Source organism: Terrapene carolina, unplaced genomic scaffold (assembly GCF_002925995.2).
Source record: "Terrapene carolina triunguis isolate 2854851 unplaced genomic scaffold, T_m_triunguis-2.0 Scaffold35098, whole genome shotgun sequence".
Lineage (NCBI taxonomy): Eukaryota > Metazoa > Chordata > Testudines > Emydidae > Terrapene > Terrapene triunguis.
Genome location: NW_020699449.1, coordinates 906379 through 919931, shown reverse-complemented (window position 1 = coordinate 919931; position 13553 = coordinate 906379). Strand labels below are relative to the sequence as shown.

Here is a 13553-nt window from a genome sequence, read left to right as displayed (position 1 = left end):
CTGCTCTTTTATTCATTAGGCACTTTCAAGGTTGCCGATAATATATCTGAACACTGTTGCTTTCACTTTCTAGGGAGTAAGAGCTCAATTCTCAATATTTCAGTTCTGTAATAGGGTGAGTCACAGAACACCCATGGCCCCAATCCTTTCCATGGTCACAGAGCCCCTATTCAATTTAAATGCTTCTGATCAAATTAGGGGCAGGGTTTTCAAAAAGTGTCTAAGGGAGTTAGGTACCTAACTGCCATTGACTTTCAATGGAATTTTGATGCTCTTGAAAAACCCTCCGTAAATGCAATGGGCAGAAGAGACAGAAAAAGGCCCATAGGTCCCATTTGCCTCAGAAACGAGGCATCTTTGTGCTTTTTAGCTCTTATGGGTCTCCTGTCAGAATGGGCTCCTACTGTCTGAGAGTTCCATTCTGTGAGGTCAGCCAAGGAGAACTGTATTGGCTTTCAGAATACCTACTGATTTGCATTTTCATTCAATTTGGGTTTTTTTAGAAGAAGAAGTGAGGATGAAGGTGGCAAAAAGCCAAATTTCAAGAAAGGGAGGAGAGGTGGGTGTAAGAGTTATTACAGCTACACCTATCTCAAGTGTCCTGCATTTTATTTGACATCACACTCTTGGGCCATTTTCCTGATTAGGTTTTCCTGTGATGGTGCTAAAACCTGCTCTGCTACCTCTTAAAACAGTTTAAATTCACTTCTTCTCTGTCCAGGTATTACAGGCAGAGCAGTGAGTGGTAACACTGATTAGGACATGATGTGATGGGAAAGAGAAGAGTGATGGGGTAGGAGGGAATCTTATCAATTTTAGCTATGGACTATGGTTAGCTCTATTTTAGATGACAGTGGGCAATTTCTTTTGCTTGTCTTTAATATTGAAGATACACAACTCGTTCAGCAAGACAAAAATTCCCCTCTGGTTGCCTTAATGTGCTGTGCAAATTGTATCTTAATCCCATAAGCTCTTGAAGTATGGAACCTCTGTTAACTTCAGTGGAAGTTCGCTATGCAGAAGACTTCCAAGATCAGATTGTGAAAATCAAATAATTCCAGAGTTTTAATGCAAGACTCTCGAATTTATACTCCAGATAAACCCTTAGTATGGCTGCTTCTCCCTTCAGTGGGCTACAAGAAACTGGTTTTTTAAATTGTTTTGAAAAGGATGAAGAAGCGATTCCTTCAGTCTACCCCTCATTCTTCTATGTCACTCCCCTCAGCCACAAAGGCAACAGGTATGGCAATCCTGGGGAGTCTTTGTTCACTCTGGACCCACAGCTTTGTTGATAACAAAGAGTCACTTGAAAGGAATGTGAGTCAGTGCTTTCTCTAGGGGTTGAATGTATTATCCCCAAATTAATCCTAGCCCCTGCCAACCCACAGAGCCTGGAATTCCCTGCATGACCATATACTGCTCTGCCACTGGAAAGTTGTGCCAGCTTCAAGGTGATTTATCCCAAACCTTGTAATCTGGTACCTGCGTCCTAAATGGTTTATTTTGCCACTTATTGGTCCTTCTGCTGGTCAAGCTGGCTCGGTATCAAAATGCTCTCTATGTACTACAAGCCCCACAAAATTGATTAAGCCCCAGTTAACCTCCCACAGACCTAAAGAAAGGTAAAACTTGTAGGGAAACAGTTCCTGTGAATAGACTTCTAGGACTGTGCAGGAATCAGTCTTCTTAAATTGTTGTCAGGTTCAACCAAACAGACTACAGATCAGTGTCACAGACAGGGCTGCTGAGAACAGGTTCGTGCCCCGGTGAAAAAAAATTTTTGGGCCCCCCCGGAAAGGGCGGACCGGCTAAACAGGGCCGATGAGAGGGGGGAAGCTGGGCCCGGAATTTTTTCGGGCCCCCCAGCAAGGGCAGACCGGCTAAACAGGGCCGACGAGGGGGGGGGAAGCCAGGCCCCGGGCCCCCTTCCGGACGACCGCTGGGCCCTGGTAAATTTGTACCGGCTTCCCCCCTCAGCCCCCCCCCCCCATCGGCCCTGGTCAGAGATAAAATTATAAAGTCAGATTCTGCCATCCTTAATCATACTGGGAAAAAAGCTGGTGCAAGTGAAGTCCATGGACATTTTGCCAGGATGTCATCCATTAGTAGTACCTCACTCAGTGAGTAGCCCCAATGAAATCACTTTAAACTTTATGAAATAAAAAACTGCACAGGGACCCACGCTACTGCACATTTTGCTTCATGAAATCAATGGGTCTATTTACAAGTTGGCACTAGTCAGCATAGTTCAGAGGCCATGGTGATGTGTGCCATTCTAAAATCCTGGATAGATGGACAATAAGCATGGGTATCAAAATTGAGGCCCTAAGAATTAATGTAAAAGGTCCCAAACTCAACAAGTTCTACACCTTTCATTTATTTAATAAAGTATTTGGTGACCATCAGTGAATCATTTAGGTGCCATCCAAAATTTAAAACAACTAGTGCTATGCAAGGCCTTCAGTGGGCAGACACAGAACATTCTACCCTATAACCACCCCACTATGTGCTTCCAGAAGAGCTCCATGACTGCCAGGCCCTCACTTCTAGTATTTGTAGACATGCAGTTTCATTAAAAAAAAAAAAAGATACTTTCATTGAAAAAGGGGGTAAAACAGATTTTCATGAAAATTCAGTTAAGTAAATGTCACTGGGCTAAATTTCCTAGAGGACCTCAATCCAGCTTCAAAAGGCTTTTTTTAATTTATTTTTTTAACATACAAAACCTTTATCTGCAAGAGCAAATGAAAATCGAGTGTATAAAATGGGTAGCAAGACATTTAGTTACTTGATTTGAATCTACAAATTTGGGCGGTTGAACCGTTAATTCATTACATATACAAAATTGTGGATAAATATTTATCCAAATTTAGTACCAAACCCATTAATGTTTTTACATTGATATGTGTGTTCCCTTTTCTTTCAATTCTTAAGAAGAATGTTTATTTATATCTGGTACTCTTAAAAAGTGAAGGACTAGGAGAACTGCCTAGAGGCAGACATCATTTGCATTTTTCCACATATAGCTCTGCTAGTGCATATCAGCTTTGACCTGCACAACCCCCGTTTCTATATTAAAAAGCACTATAGTATCCTACAATAGCTTCAAATGTTAGAGTAAACATAAATAGCCTCAAATGCTACAGTAACGCTAAAACTGCAGCGTTTGGGGCACTTACTGTAGAACAATGTACTTTTGTTTGTTTTAATTAGAGTTATTCTAATTCTGTCTCTCTCTAGACCCGAGAATGCTATAGTAATTGTATCAGATTGTGTGGGTTCAAAAGGATTTATGATGTGAAGGACTACCCTCTAAGGACTAGGATGAGATCATCAATTTATTTTTACTTGTGACCTACTGTAAGTCAGGATTGCATCCAGGCTGTTAAAAGTGCATTAACCCATTACAGTACATAATTTCCCAATTCTTCTGAAGCTCCGTTTTGAGACATGAACACCATTTTAAACTTGACCAAAGAACTCTCATAAATTGATTTGTACTGTCACCTGAAATTGTAACTGAGGAAAATATAAGATATGGAAAAAAAAACTTTTTTTAGTTAAAAGATGAAACACTGCTATAAATGCCTCATGCCTTTTTAGTGTTGTAAACGCTATAAAATATCTAGAGCACTATCACGCTGTCTTTATATTTTATATGTATCTGTCCAAGATCATTTAGACTGACAAAAATTCTGTTTTAAATCATCATCATGATAAACTGTCTGTACTTTTTTCCTCTTTTTTTTCTTTTTTGGTGTAAATGGAGGGCAATTGTTCTTCACTTCTCACCTGTCAGGTTTACTGCTCCATTTTAATGCGGCAAAGAGGGGAAAAAAGGTTAAATGTTAGTTGGCCAATGGCAAGAAGAGTAACCATGACAACAGGAGATTCAAGAAATGGTGTTTTACAATGAGGACACAGAACTTACATAAATTACAGAATGACAGCTCATCAAAACATTTAATGCCTTCTAATCATGGAATAAATGGAGGACACAAGGTTAAGTTCAAAGAGTCTTTTGCTGCTGAAGAAAATATTTTTGTATGAATATCACATTCCCTTTTGGTCATCACCTACAAAATAATGCCACAATCAATTACATTCCAGGAGGTTGCAGATGCTGGATATATTTCTGAATTTTACTTACAAGCTGGAGAAAAGACTTTCATCTAACCTAGGTACAGGGAAGTTTAGTGTAACACATTTTTTTCATTAAAAAAAGGCTAAATGGATGAGATATTCCTATAGAGTGACTAAGACTTGCACTAAATTACAAAAGATTTTTATCCGGTTTTACGCAACTAGGTAATAAAATGTCAGAAATTATTTTTAAAAGGTCTCTTGACAACTAAGGTAATCCTAAATCTTTCCCCAATAAAATATTAAATACTCTTTTTTGCTTTAAAAGAAATAGCTCATCTTAGATCTATAGTGCATGACCTATAAAAATGGGTGGAACTGGAAAAAGACTTTATTACTTGCTATCAACAGGTCACATAATTGAAACTATTCCCAAATACCAAAAACACAGTGTATCATCATGATAATGTGGGGAGCTACAAAGATTTTATTGCTTGGAAGCTGCAATGACCCTATTACTTACAATGGGTACTAAAATCTTTATAGTGCCCTGCAACATCACAGATCTTTTTCTTTTTTTAGAGTCTCTCCATTTTTTCCTTAGAATCATGTTAGTTACTATGGCGCAAATCTGGAGCTCCTTGCTAAGTTTTTATTCAGTCCTTACTTGTTCTGGCAAAACTCCACTGGGCTCAAAAGGATTTAAGATAACATTCCAAGCCTCTGAGCAGATTCACACAGCTGCCATTTAAACAAAAATCAACCTGCTAAAGAAATGTTTCTTTCTGTCTCCTAAACACGGAATGTCTTCCAGAAACAACACTGATTAAAGTGAGTTCCAGGATAAGCAACATCCAGCCTTGCATCCATGGTGGGTTTCAAGTTAGGTATCTCGTGAGCGTTCAGAAACACAGAAATCAGACATAGGAATTTAACACCAGTGAAAGTTGATATTTCAGCGGGATACATAATTTCTTTCTAGCCCTGGCAAATCCTGAGATGTTGGATAGTTTTTAGAGATTTCTAACATTTATTAATTAACATTTTCCTCTCCCTCCAAGACATGTGCTGTTAAATTCATATGGCCAAATTTACAAGTGAATCTAAGGGCTAACTTGTAGCTTTAACAAGTGCCCTGCATGTGAGGCAGCATTTTGTTGCACTGCCCTAAGAACACCCTGGGTGATAAGCTGTGACTCTCAGAGTTGCAGTCTGCCCATCAGTTATCCTCCTGTTCTGGGGGAGACGTACTTTGTACCAGCCCTACACCTGATGCAATGTTTCTCCTCCGGTGCTCTGGCAGAGCTATGCTGCTTGGTGCATTGCTGGAGGCAAAGCCAAGACTCCATTCTCTGTCCACCTGCACAGGATTGGGAGCGTGAAGGATGCTTCCCCTTCCTCACTTATGTGGGTAGCTGACTCACTGAGGTAAGGGGGTGCCTTATGCTCCTGTACTGCCCTGTGTTGTTGCACAAGATGGGCTGTGGTATGGCTATGAATGAGTATAAGGAGAGTTTAAAGTTGTATAATTACCCCTTCCACCCATAAATGTATGTTTCATCAATTTAGTTTCTCCCAGATTCCCCTACATTGATTGCTGAAATTCACACTGAATTTAACAATGAATTTAACAACGGGTGTGTGTGTGTGTGTGCGTGTGTGACCAAAAGGGGCTTAACGGACACAAAATATAGCTAATGGCGAATAAGAGAATCTAAGATGATGCAACACACACAGAGGCCAAATAGAATCGACTAGTATGATTTTTATCTTCATGTTGTCATGTTAATTAAATATATAGAATTCTTTGGAAATTTTGGATACAGTTCTGATTTTCTCTGAGTATATATTACTAGCTTCTCTTTTGTCTGAATCAACAAAAAACAGTTTTCTTGAGGGCAAGAGTATAGCAAGAAAAGCAAGGGAAAAAAAGAGTTTTGCCCAGTTAATTCACTTAGACTACCAAATCCTAAAGATGGGAACGTCTGTTCAGAATGTTTAAGGAACCTTTCTCAGTATGATTCTCTCCCTTCATTAAGGGTACGTCTTCACTACCCGCCGTATCGGCGGGTAGCAATCGATTTATCCGGGATCGATATATCGCGTCTCGTTAAGACGCGATATATCGATCCCCAAACGCACTCACCGTCGACTCCGGAACTCCACCAGAGCGAGCGGCGGTAGCGCAGTCGACGGGGGAGCCGCGGCCGTCGATCCCACGCCGTCTGGACCCCAGGTAATTCGATCCAAGATACTTCGACTTCAGCTACGCTATTCGCGTAGCTGAAGTTGCGTATCTTGGATCGATCCCCCCCCCCCCAGTGTAGACCAGCCCTAAGGGTGTGCAGTGAGTACCACTGCTTATCACATCATAATTCAGCTGGGTTTACAACCAATTTAGGACAAAAAACTCTTACTTCTATACTGAGTACCTCGATCAGTCTTAATCATGAAGGCTCTCAGAATGCAACTATGTTCAGTGACAGAGGGTGTGGTCCAATATTTTTCCCATTCATTTTTAGAAGTACTAATCCTCTTGATTTAAGATTGGATGACATTTGGCCTGCACTCTCACGGCTGAAGAAGAAAGCCTAAAATCTCTCAGATTTGGCATCTCTCAGCCTCACATCCTTTCAGCACGCCACCTATGACAAACATTGTCACATTCCTCTTTATGTTATATGAGGCCCATCTCAGTGGCTTTGGTTCAATCTGGAAAGCTATTTGCAACAGCCTCACAAATAACAAAGGTATCAGACACATACTCCTTGCCTTTGTAGGTAGTAAAAGCTTGACCCAGGCCACTTATCTACACTACCCAGGCCTCCTCCAACTGAGGGCTAGGGCTCATCGCTTTAAACGTCCTTTTATAAATCAGTCACCACTGCCCCTACATCATATTAAAATTTAATAACAGTAATGTTGAAATTAGCAGTCCATGTCTGTTCATAAAGCTGTCTCTGATCAAAAATCCTAGAAAAGAGGTAAGACTCACCCCTGTTTAAAATACCTCCTTGGTTCCTTTCCTTCAACAGACATGGTGCCTATATCCCCACACTTTCCCCCCCCCACAATACTGCTTCCCTTTTTGCCATAATCATTTTTGGTTTGCTACTTTTTTACTGGGTAATATGGATTTTTACTGTTTCAGACTTCTGAGACAGTTCTACTCCCTGTTCCAGGGTTAGCTCAGACATTAACTGTGTTTTTTTTCTGAAAGTTCCTTAACATCCCAACTACTAAATGATATCTTATATGTTCTTCCTTACAGATACCAAAGTCACTGGGCTCTTTTTGTTCATCAACGTATTTATAAATTCTTCCATGTTTTGAATAGGTTCAAAGCACCTTATAAAAGAATACCCATGCATATATTCCTTTTTTTTTTTAATACATCCAATATATCCACACAAATGTCATATCCTAATTTAATTTACCTCTTGATCTAGCTCAAACCCAGTTTATATTACTTTATATGTCTGTAAATGGTTGTAAATGTAACGTACACAATCCTTATTCACTACCTCTGAATTTGGCCCAGGGCTACAAAGCCAGACAGCCTGTTTTAACAAGCAAAAGGATATGGAACAAAACTCCAATAAAAATGTTTTAAAACTCTTAACACATTTCTAAAATGTTTTTTGGGAAAAACTGTCGAAAATGCCGAGAATATATGTTGGTTTGATATAAAGGAGTTTGATTGGCATCTGTTTGGGATAACCTACCTAACTTTGTCTCTGGTGAGCTGGCAGCTACTCATGCCAAAAAATGGATCCAGTCCCTTTCAGTGAAGCAAGGGATGTGAGCGTTTTGTGTCCATTAAGCCCCCTTTGGTCACACTTCCCCCCCCCTAATTGGGACCCTCAACCTCAGTTCTGCCTGTTCATCTAGATAAGCATTTATACATTACTCTACCAAAAAACATCTGATGCATCAGTGTCTGCAAGCAGAATCCCACAAGTGAATGAAGCTCCTACTTTGTTAACAGTGAGCATTCCACATCATCCTTTCTGCATCATCTGATAACTTCCCTTATTAGGCCAAGTCTATGCACAGAATTGAACCAATATGACTAAAGTTATGATTTTATACTGATTTTGCTAAACTGGTGCAATTTTGTCCGGGGGCACTCTTACATCAGTTTAAACCTGGCTTGTATCAGTTTAACCTGCACCTGCAAATTCACAGAAACAAGCTGAGATAAACACTTATATATTGATACAGCTCCATCCACAATAGGGAGTTACACCAATTTAAACGTGGCAATATCTCATATTAATTTTGTTAAACTGGTACATAATTATATGTAGACAATTCCTTGAACTCTAAAAAATATAGATGGGTATCCTCCCAAACATCTCTAGTGCTACTAGCAAATAAAAGATGCAAAATGTGCCTTCTATAGTCTGCATATGGGATTCCCTTTGCACTCTTGACCAAGAAATTTTTACCTGCTCATGTGGTGTACCTCTAGAGCTTTTTGGCAACACACCGTGAAGGACGTAATTATGGGTATAATCAATATTCCCAGGGTAGGTATGGATCTGCCTTATATTTTGACGGGATTTGTTTTGGTTTTTGTTTTAGTAGCTTTGAAGGTATTGTATTAGAGATAACCGAAGTAGTGACAAGAATTGAGTATTTCACTTCCAGCCTGTTTCCAATTACCAGTTTTTATAATGACTGATAGCCACAAGGAGGGGCTCACAATTAGATTGGCTCAGACGGTAGGTACTAACAGAAACATTCATGAGGCATAACATCTGCAAGAAACAGAATGATTTCTGTGCTGCTATATGATTATGATCCTAAAGGGCATCTTTATAAATATATGTCTGTTTGGATTCCAAAACAGAGGTTGCCTCAGGACTGTTCTTTACGCTGAACACAGTATTTCTCTTTCAGAAACCTGAAGGCCTCTGCATCCATCTTCAGCTGTTTTAGACTGCAGACATTTGGGGAGGGGGGGAAATCCAGGACGTTTGAGGCTTATGAAGATTTTTTTTCTTCATCAGAATAGGTACAGTTACAATCCAATTGCTTCGCAGAAAATAATTTAATTAAATGTAGAGTATTTAAAAAAAATACATCCCCACATCTTTACTGCTTCCTCAGATTTTCATGGGTAGTTTTAGTCAGACATATTTGAGGCTTAATGATGGCTCAGACACTAACAATTATACATTACCGATATACTTTCAAAACTGTTTTGGGTAAAGAAAAAAATCAAACAGTAAAACTTTGAATCTGGGCTTCTGACCATCTTGGGTATTCCTCTTCTCCACCTTGCACATTGTGTAGTCATTGACATTTGTGAAAAGTAGGTGTAAAAGGCTAGGAAGCTTAAATGATAGTACTGTACGCAGACTTTGCCTGCACTTTGCATAGGTGTAAATGACTGAACAAGGTATAAGGCAGTGGAGAATCTGACTCTCAAATAATGGCAAAACCTAGATCTGTGTCTTGTGCAGCGTGATGTAACATACACAGGGTGACCAGATAGCAACTGTGAAAAAACGGGATGGGGTGCGGGGTAATAGGCGCCTATATAAGAAAAAGTCCCCAAAAAAGGGACTGTCCCTTTAAAAATGGGCCATCTGGTCACCTTAAACATACAGGATGAAAAAAGAGTCAGCAAATGACTCCTCAAGTTTATGATCAGATTCCAGTGTTAGTAGCAAATGATTACTGATATTTTGTTAATCCTGGGGTACAGGAATGCATGTACATACATGGCCAAACTGAGGCCTGATTTCAGGAGGCACAACTCCAGTTACTTTTAGGGAGATGAGAATTGTGTCTGTTCACACCAGGACTGAATGTAACCTATAACGTATTACCATTACAATATTAAATAGATAAGTAAAAAAAGTGAAATGATTATATGGATACACGTGTACACATACACTAATGTACATATATACGTAAAATACAAAAACATTTTTAATACCCCAAATTGCAATACAGTGTCATCAGCAAAAGAGTGAAACCAAATCACTATAACTATCGGGAAAACTCAAAGTAACTTTTCAGTTCTATACAAACTAAACAAAATTTCTTTAAAAAATATAGCAAGAATCCACAGGATGACATCTAATATATAGAGTATGGCACAACAACTTTTTATCTGATCCCACTGTATCTTAAAATGGTCAAAATATCTAAAAGTCACCTTAGTTTAAAAAGAACTATTTGGTAAACTTACCTTTTATAAAGAAGTATAGCTATAACAATGCAGATGATAAACACCACTGCGAGAACTGGTCCTACAACCCAAATCAAGCCTTCTTCTTCATCTGTAATTGGCTGGGGATCGAGATCCATTGATACAACAGGATCAGAATATGGGCTGGTTGCATACATGGTCTGTAAGAAAATAAGATCCTATTCAACGATAAAGTAATGGGCATGAGAAATAACTGTGCTAGAACTAAATAAATGTACATGGAATATAATGGCATTATAATACCCATTGTTATTTCTTCAAATCCTACACTATATAGATTAAAATGTAAATAATTTATTATTATTACAATTTTATTTATATTGTATCAAAAGTATGATAGGTGTATACAGAGAAATGAGGAGACAAGGTCTCTGCCCAGAAGATTTCACAATCTCAGTGAGCAATGTAATGATGAAGAATTGGGGAGATGATGTAACAAAAGAAAATGACTAGCAAAGTACAGTGGATGATTTGTTTGTTCACTTCTTTGTTTTGTTTGCACTGCTGGGAAGGGAAGAGGGAACAAGAGTTTAAACGCTTCCTGGAAGAGGTGTGAAAGAACTGAAAGAGTAGAGGACAGAATTATAGTGGACAGTCAGGAAGGCAGGGTTAAATATAGGGATATGTTGGGCAACAGTAGCACGCCGCTTGGTCAGAAACAATGGGACAAAGTGGAGAGTGCAAAGAGGCAACAACAGAGAGCTAGATAGGAGCTAAGTGGGTTAGGGACTTGAAGACAAGGGGAGAGACTATGAAGAGAGGCTGGACATAGAGCGTAGAAAAGCTAGATAACTTTGGAAGCAATGTAGCTGAGATATGACGAAAGCTGGATAAGGGTTTAAGCAAAGAAAATAGAGAGAAATGGACAGATTATGAAGATGTTGTAGAGACAGAGGTCTACTATGGGCAAAAGATACAGAGAGGAGTCACAGATCAATTCAGAGCCTGTAGCAGAGCAAGGATGCGGAGTTGTCAAGGGTAACAGAGAAGAGAGGAAGAAGGATGAATGCTGGGTAGAGGACAAGCAGCTCAGTTTTTGCCAGACTAAGCCAGAGTGGCTGAAGGCTGTGCTTTTTCCAGCCATGCTAGTTGTGTCAGTTCGGTTCACTGACAGGCCACTTTATGGAATACTCTGTTCATTTGGGAGCTTTGCTTAACCAAACTATGGGTAGAGTCACACCAGGGTGTCAGCACTAATGAAGCAAGGAGGAGGAAACTTGATGGCAACTTTATATGCGATGCAGGCCTTAGCAATGACACCATAAAGAAAGATGTTTTCACTTCGGATTAGATAATTACTAATTTCACAGGTCAGAAAAGTTTGAATACAGACGTGGTTACATCTGAAAATTGCTTTAAATAGTTGCGATAAAAAATGATTACGCGGTACTGACCAATGATATCATGTTCAATTGTCTTGTCATATAAGTGAATAAATGGGTTAATATGAATAAAAACATTTAGAAACTGACTATATGAAAAACTGACAATGGTTGTCTGTGGGACAAGCAAGCACATCATTTACCATTTGCTTTTGTTTTTTATAACAAATTTTCTTCTAAGGTATGAAGAGTTGTTTAATCACTTGCGTTCCATCATCCTGCTTAAAGGAACCTTGACCTAGGTATTTTTCTGCTTCAATGTTAATTGAAGATGCAGAAGATTCTGCCACTGGAATATTACTTTGCCTTCAGCCTCTCTTTCCTGAGCAAGTAGAACCAAATGCTGAAGCCAAAATGTGATAACAAACTACCCCATGGGAATAGGCTGAACCAAAGAAGAGATATGAAATCCTTGATGTCTACTTTTACCTATAGGCATTGTTAATACGGTTAGATTTTTAAGACAAATCTATTTTCTGATCATTTGTAAATGCTTAGAGTTAGGTGCAGGAGAAATGCTGTGTAGAAAGTATTCTGCCTGTGCAGAAGAAATACTCTGCTAGAGTGTAAGATTCAAACTCTAGCAGCCTCTGGAACTGATGTGTTGAGAACAGAGCACAATGGAGCATGGGACATAGATGCTCATTTATCTGACCCCTCTTCCTTCCCTATGGCCAGATCCACAACTACAAAATCCTATCACAGATTCTGGATACCATGTTTAAGTTGTAAACATCCAAACCAAACCTTTTTATGTTCATTTATCTTTAAGGCAGTCAAAGTCCCAAAATCAACAATGTTAGACATTACAGCCTTAGTTAATATGTAAAATTACAGAAGGAGCAAAACTTTGCAAAGAAAACATTGAATCTTAGTATGGGTAATTTGTGAGTATAGCTTTTCAGATATCTAACTTTCTACCTAAAAGCTGTCCTATTTTTCAACTTTAAGATTTAATGACGTGACGCCTATGCTCAATTCACAAGGCCACTGGCTCTTCTATCACCAGCTGTAAATCATCACTTAGTCACTTTTTTTGGTTAACTTTTCAATGGTGTGTAGGATTTTATTAATTAACACATTTTCCATTCCATTGACACAGTCTTTGCAATCACTGTAAGACAGAAAGAGGAAAAGGGAAACTTTTGTTCTATATTAGAACGTCCTTAAAGCAGTTATTCCATTTTCAAATGAAGCCACAAGTGGTAAGTAGACTAACTAGAACTTCCTCCTCGTTTTCAACTAAATAAACTCTCCACACATTTAAGGCATTGCCAGACACTGGAGGTCTTTGACTAGACTTCAGATTACTGTTACAGTAGGTTCAGCTGGCTGAGCCCAGCAAATGTATCTGTCAGGCTTAGGAATCAATTAGAAAGACACTATGCGACATATTGCATGTTCAAATGTTAATGTATGAAGCAGCATCTTTCCACCGTCCTATTTCTATCTTTGTTTAATTATTTTTTTTACTGTTTTACTTGCAGCTAAAACAACTCAAGCATAAAGGGACATAAGAATAAGATGAATTACATAATGGGAAGAGACAACTCATTATTTAAATCACCTCAGGAATTCTCCTTATTATTGCATTATTTTCTCACTTTCTTACATTTCACTGATAAAGTTGGTAGCAAATTACTATCTCTGAAGAAGCTAGCTGTGCATGTCTCTGATTAGATAGATCTTTCCAAAGATTTTTGGTAACAAACACCATTGTCTCAATGGTAGTCCGCAGGCAAGAAAGGAACATTTTTTACACTGTGAAAGATATTGCTATGAAGCTCATGCCTCAGTAGTTGCATCACGGATGTCATGAAGCAAGGCCTGTAATTTGCAAAGGATCAGAATAATGCTAATAA

The 13553-nt window shown here is 38.9% G+C and overlaps 1 protein-coding gene across 7 annotated transcripts in view; it reads right to left on the bottom strand.

Moving 5' to 3' along the window:
- Window positions 1-13553, bottom strand: part of PTPRD (protein tyrosine phosphatase receptor type D) — a 184095-nt gene that overhangs the window by 102919 nt on the left and 67623 nt on the right. For all 7 annotated transcript variants that reach the window (XM_024213897.3, XM_024213898.3, XM_024213900.3 and 4 more), the window contains one exon: window positions 10289-10449. In XM_024213897.3, coding sequence (XP_024069665.2) covers window positions 10289-10449 — 161 coding nt within the window. The remainder of the gene's footprint in view (window positions 1-10288; window positions 10450-13553) is intronic.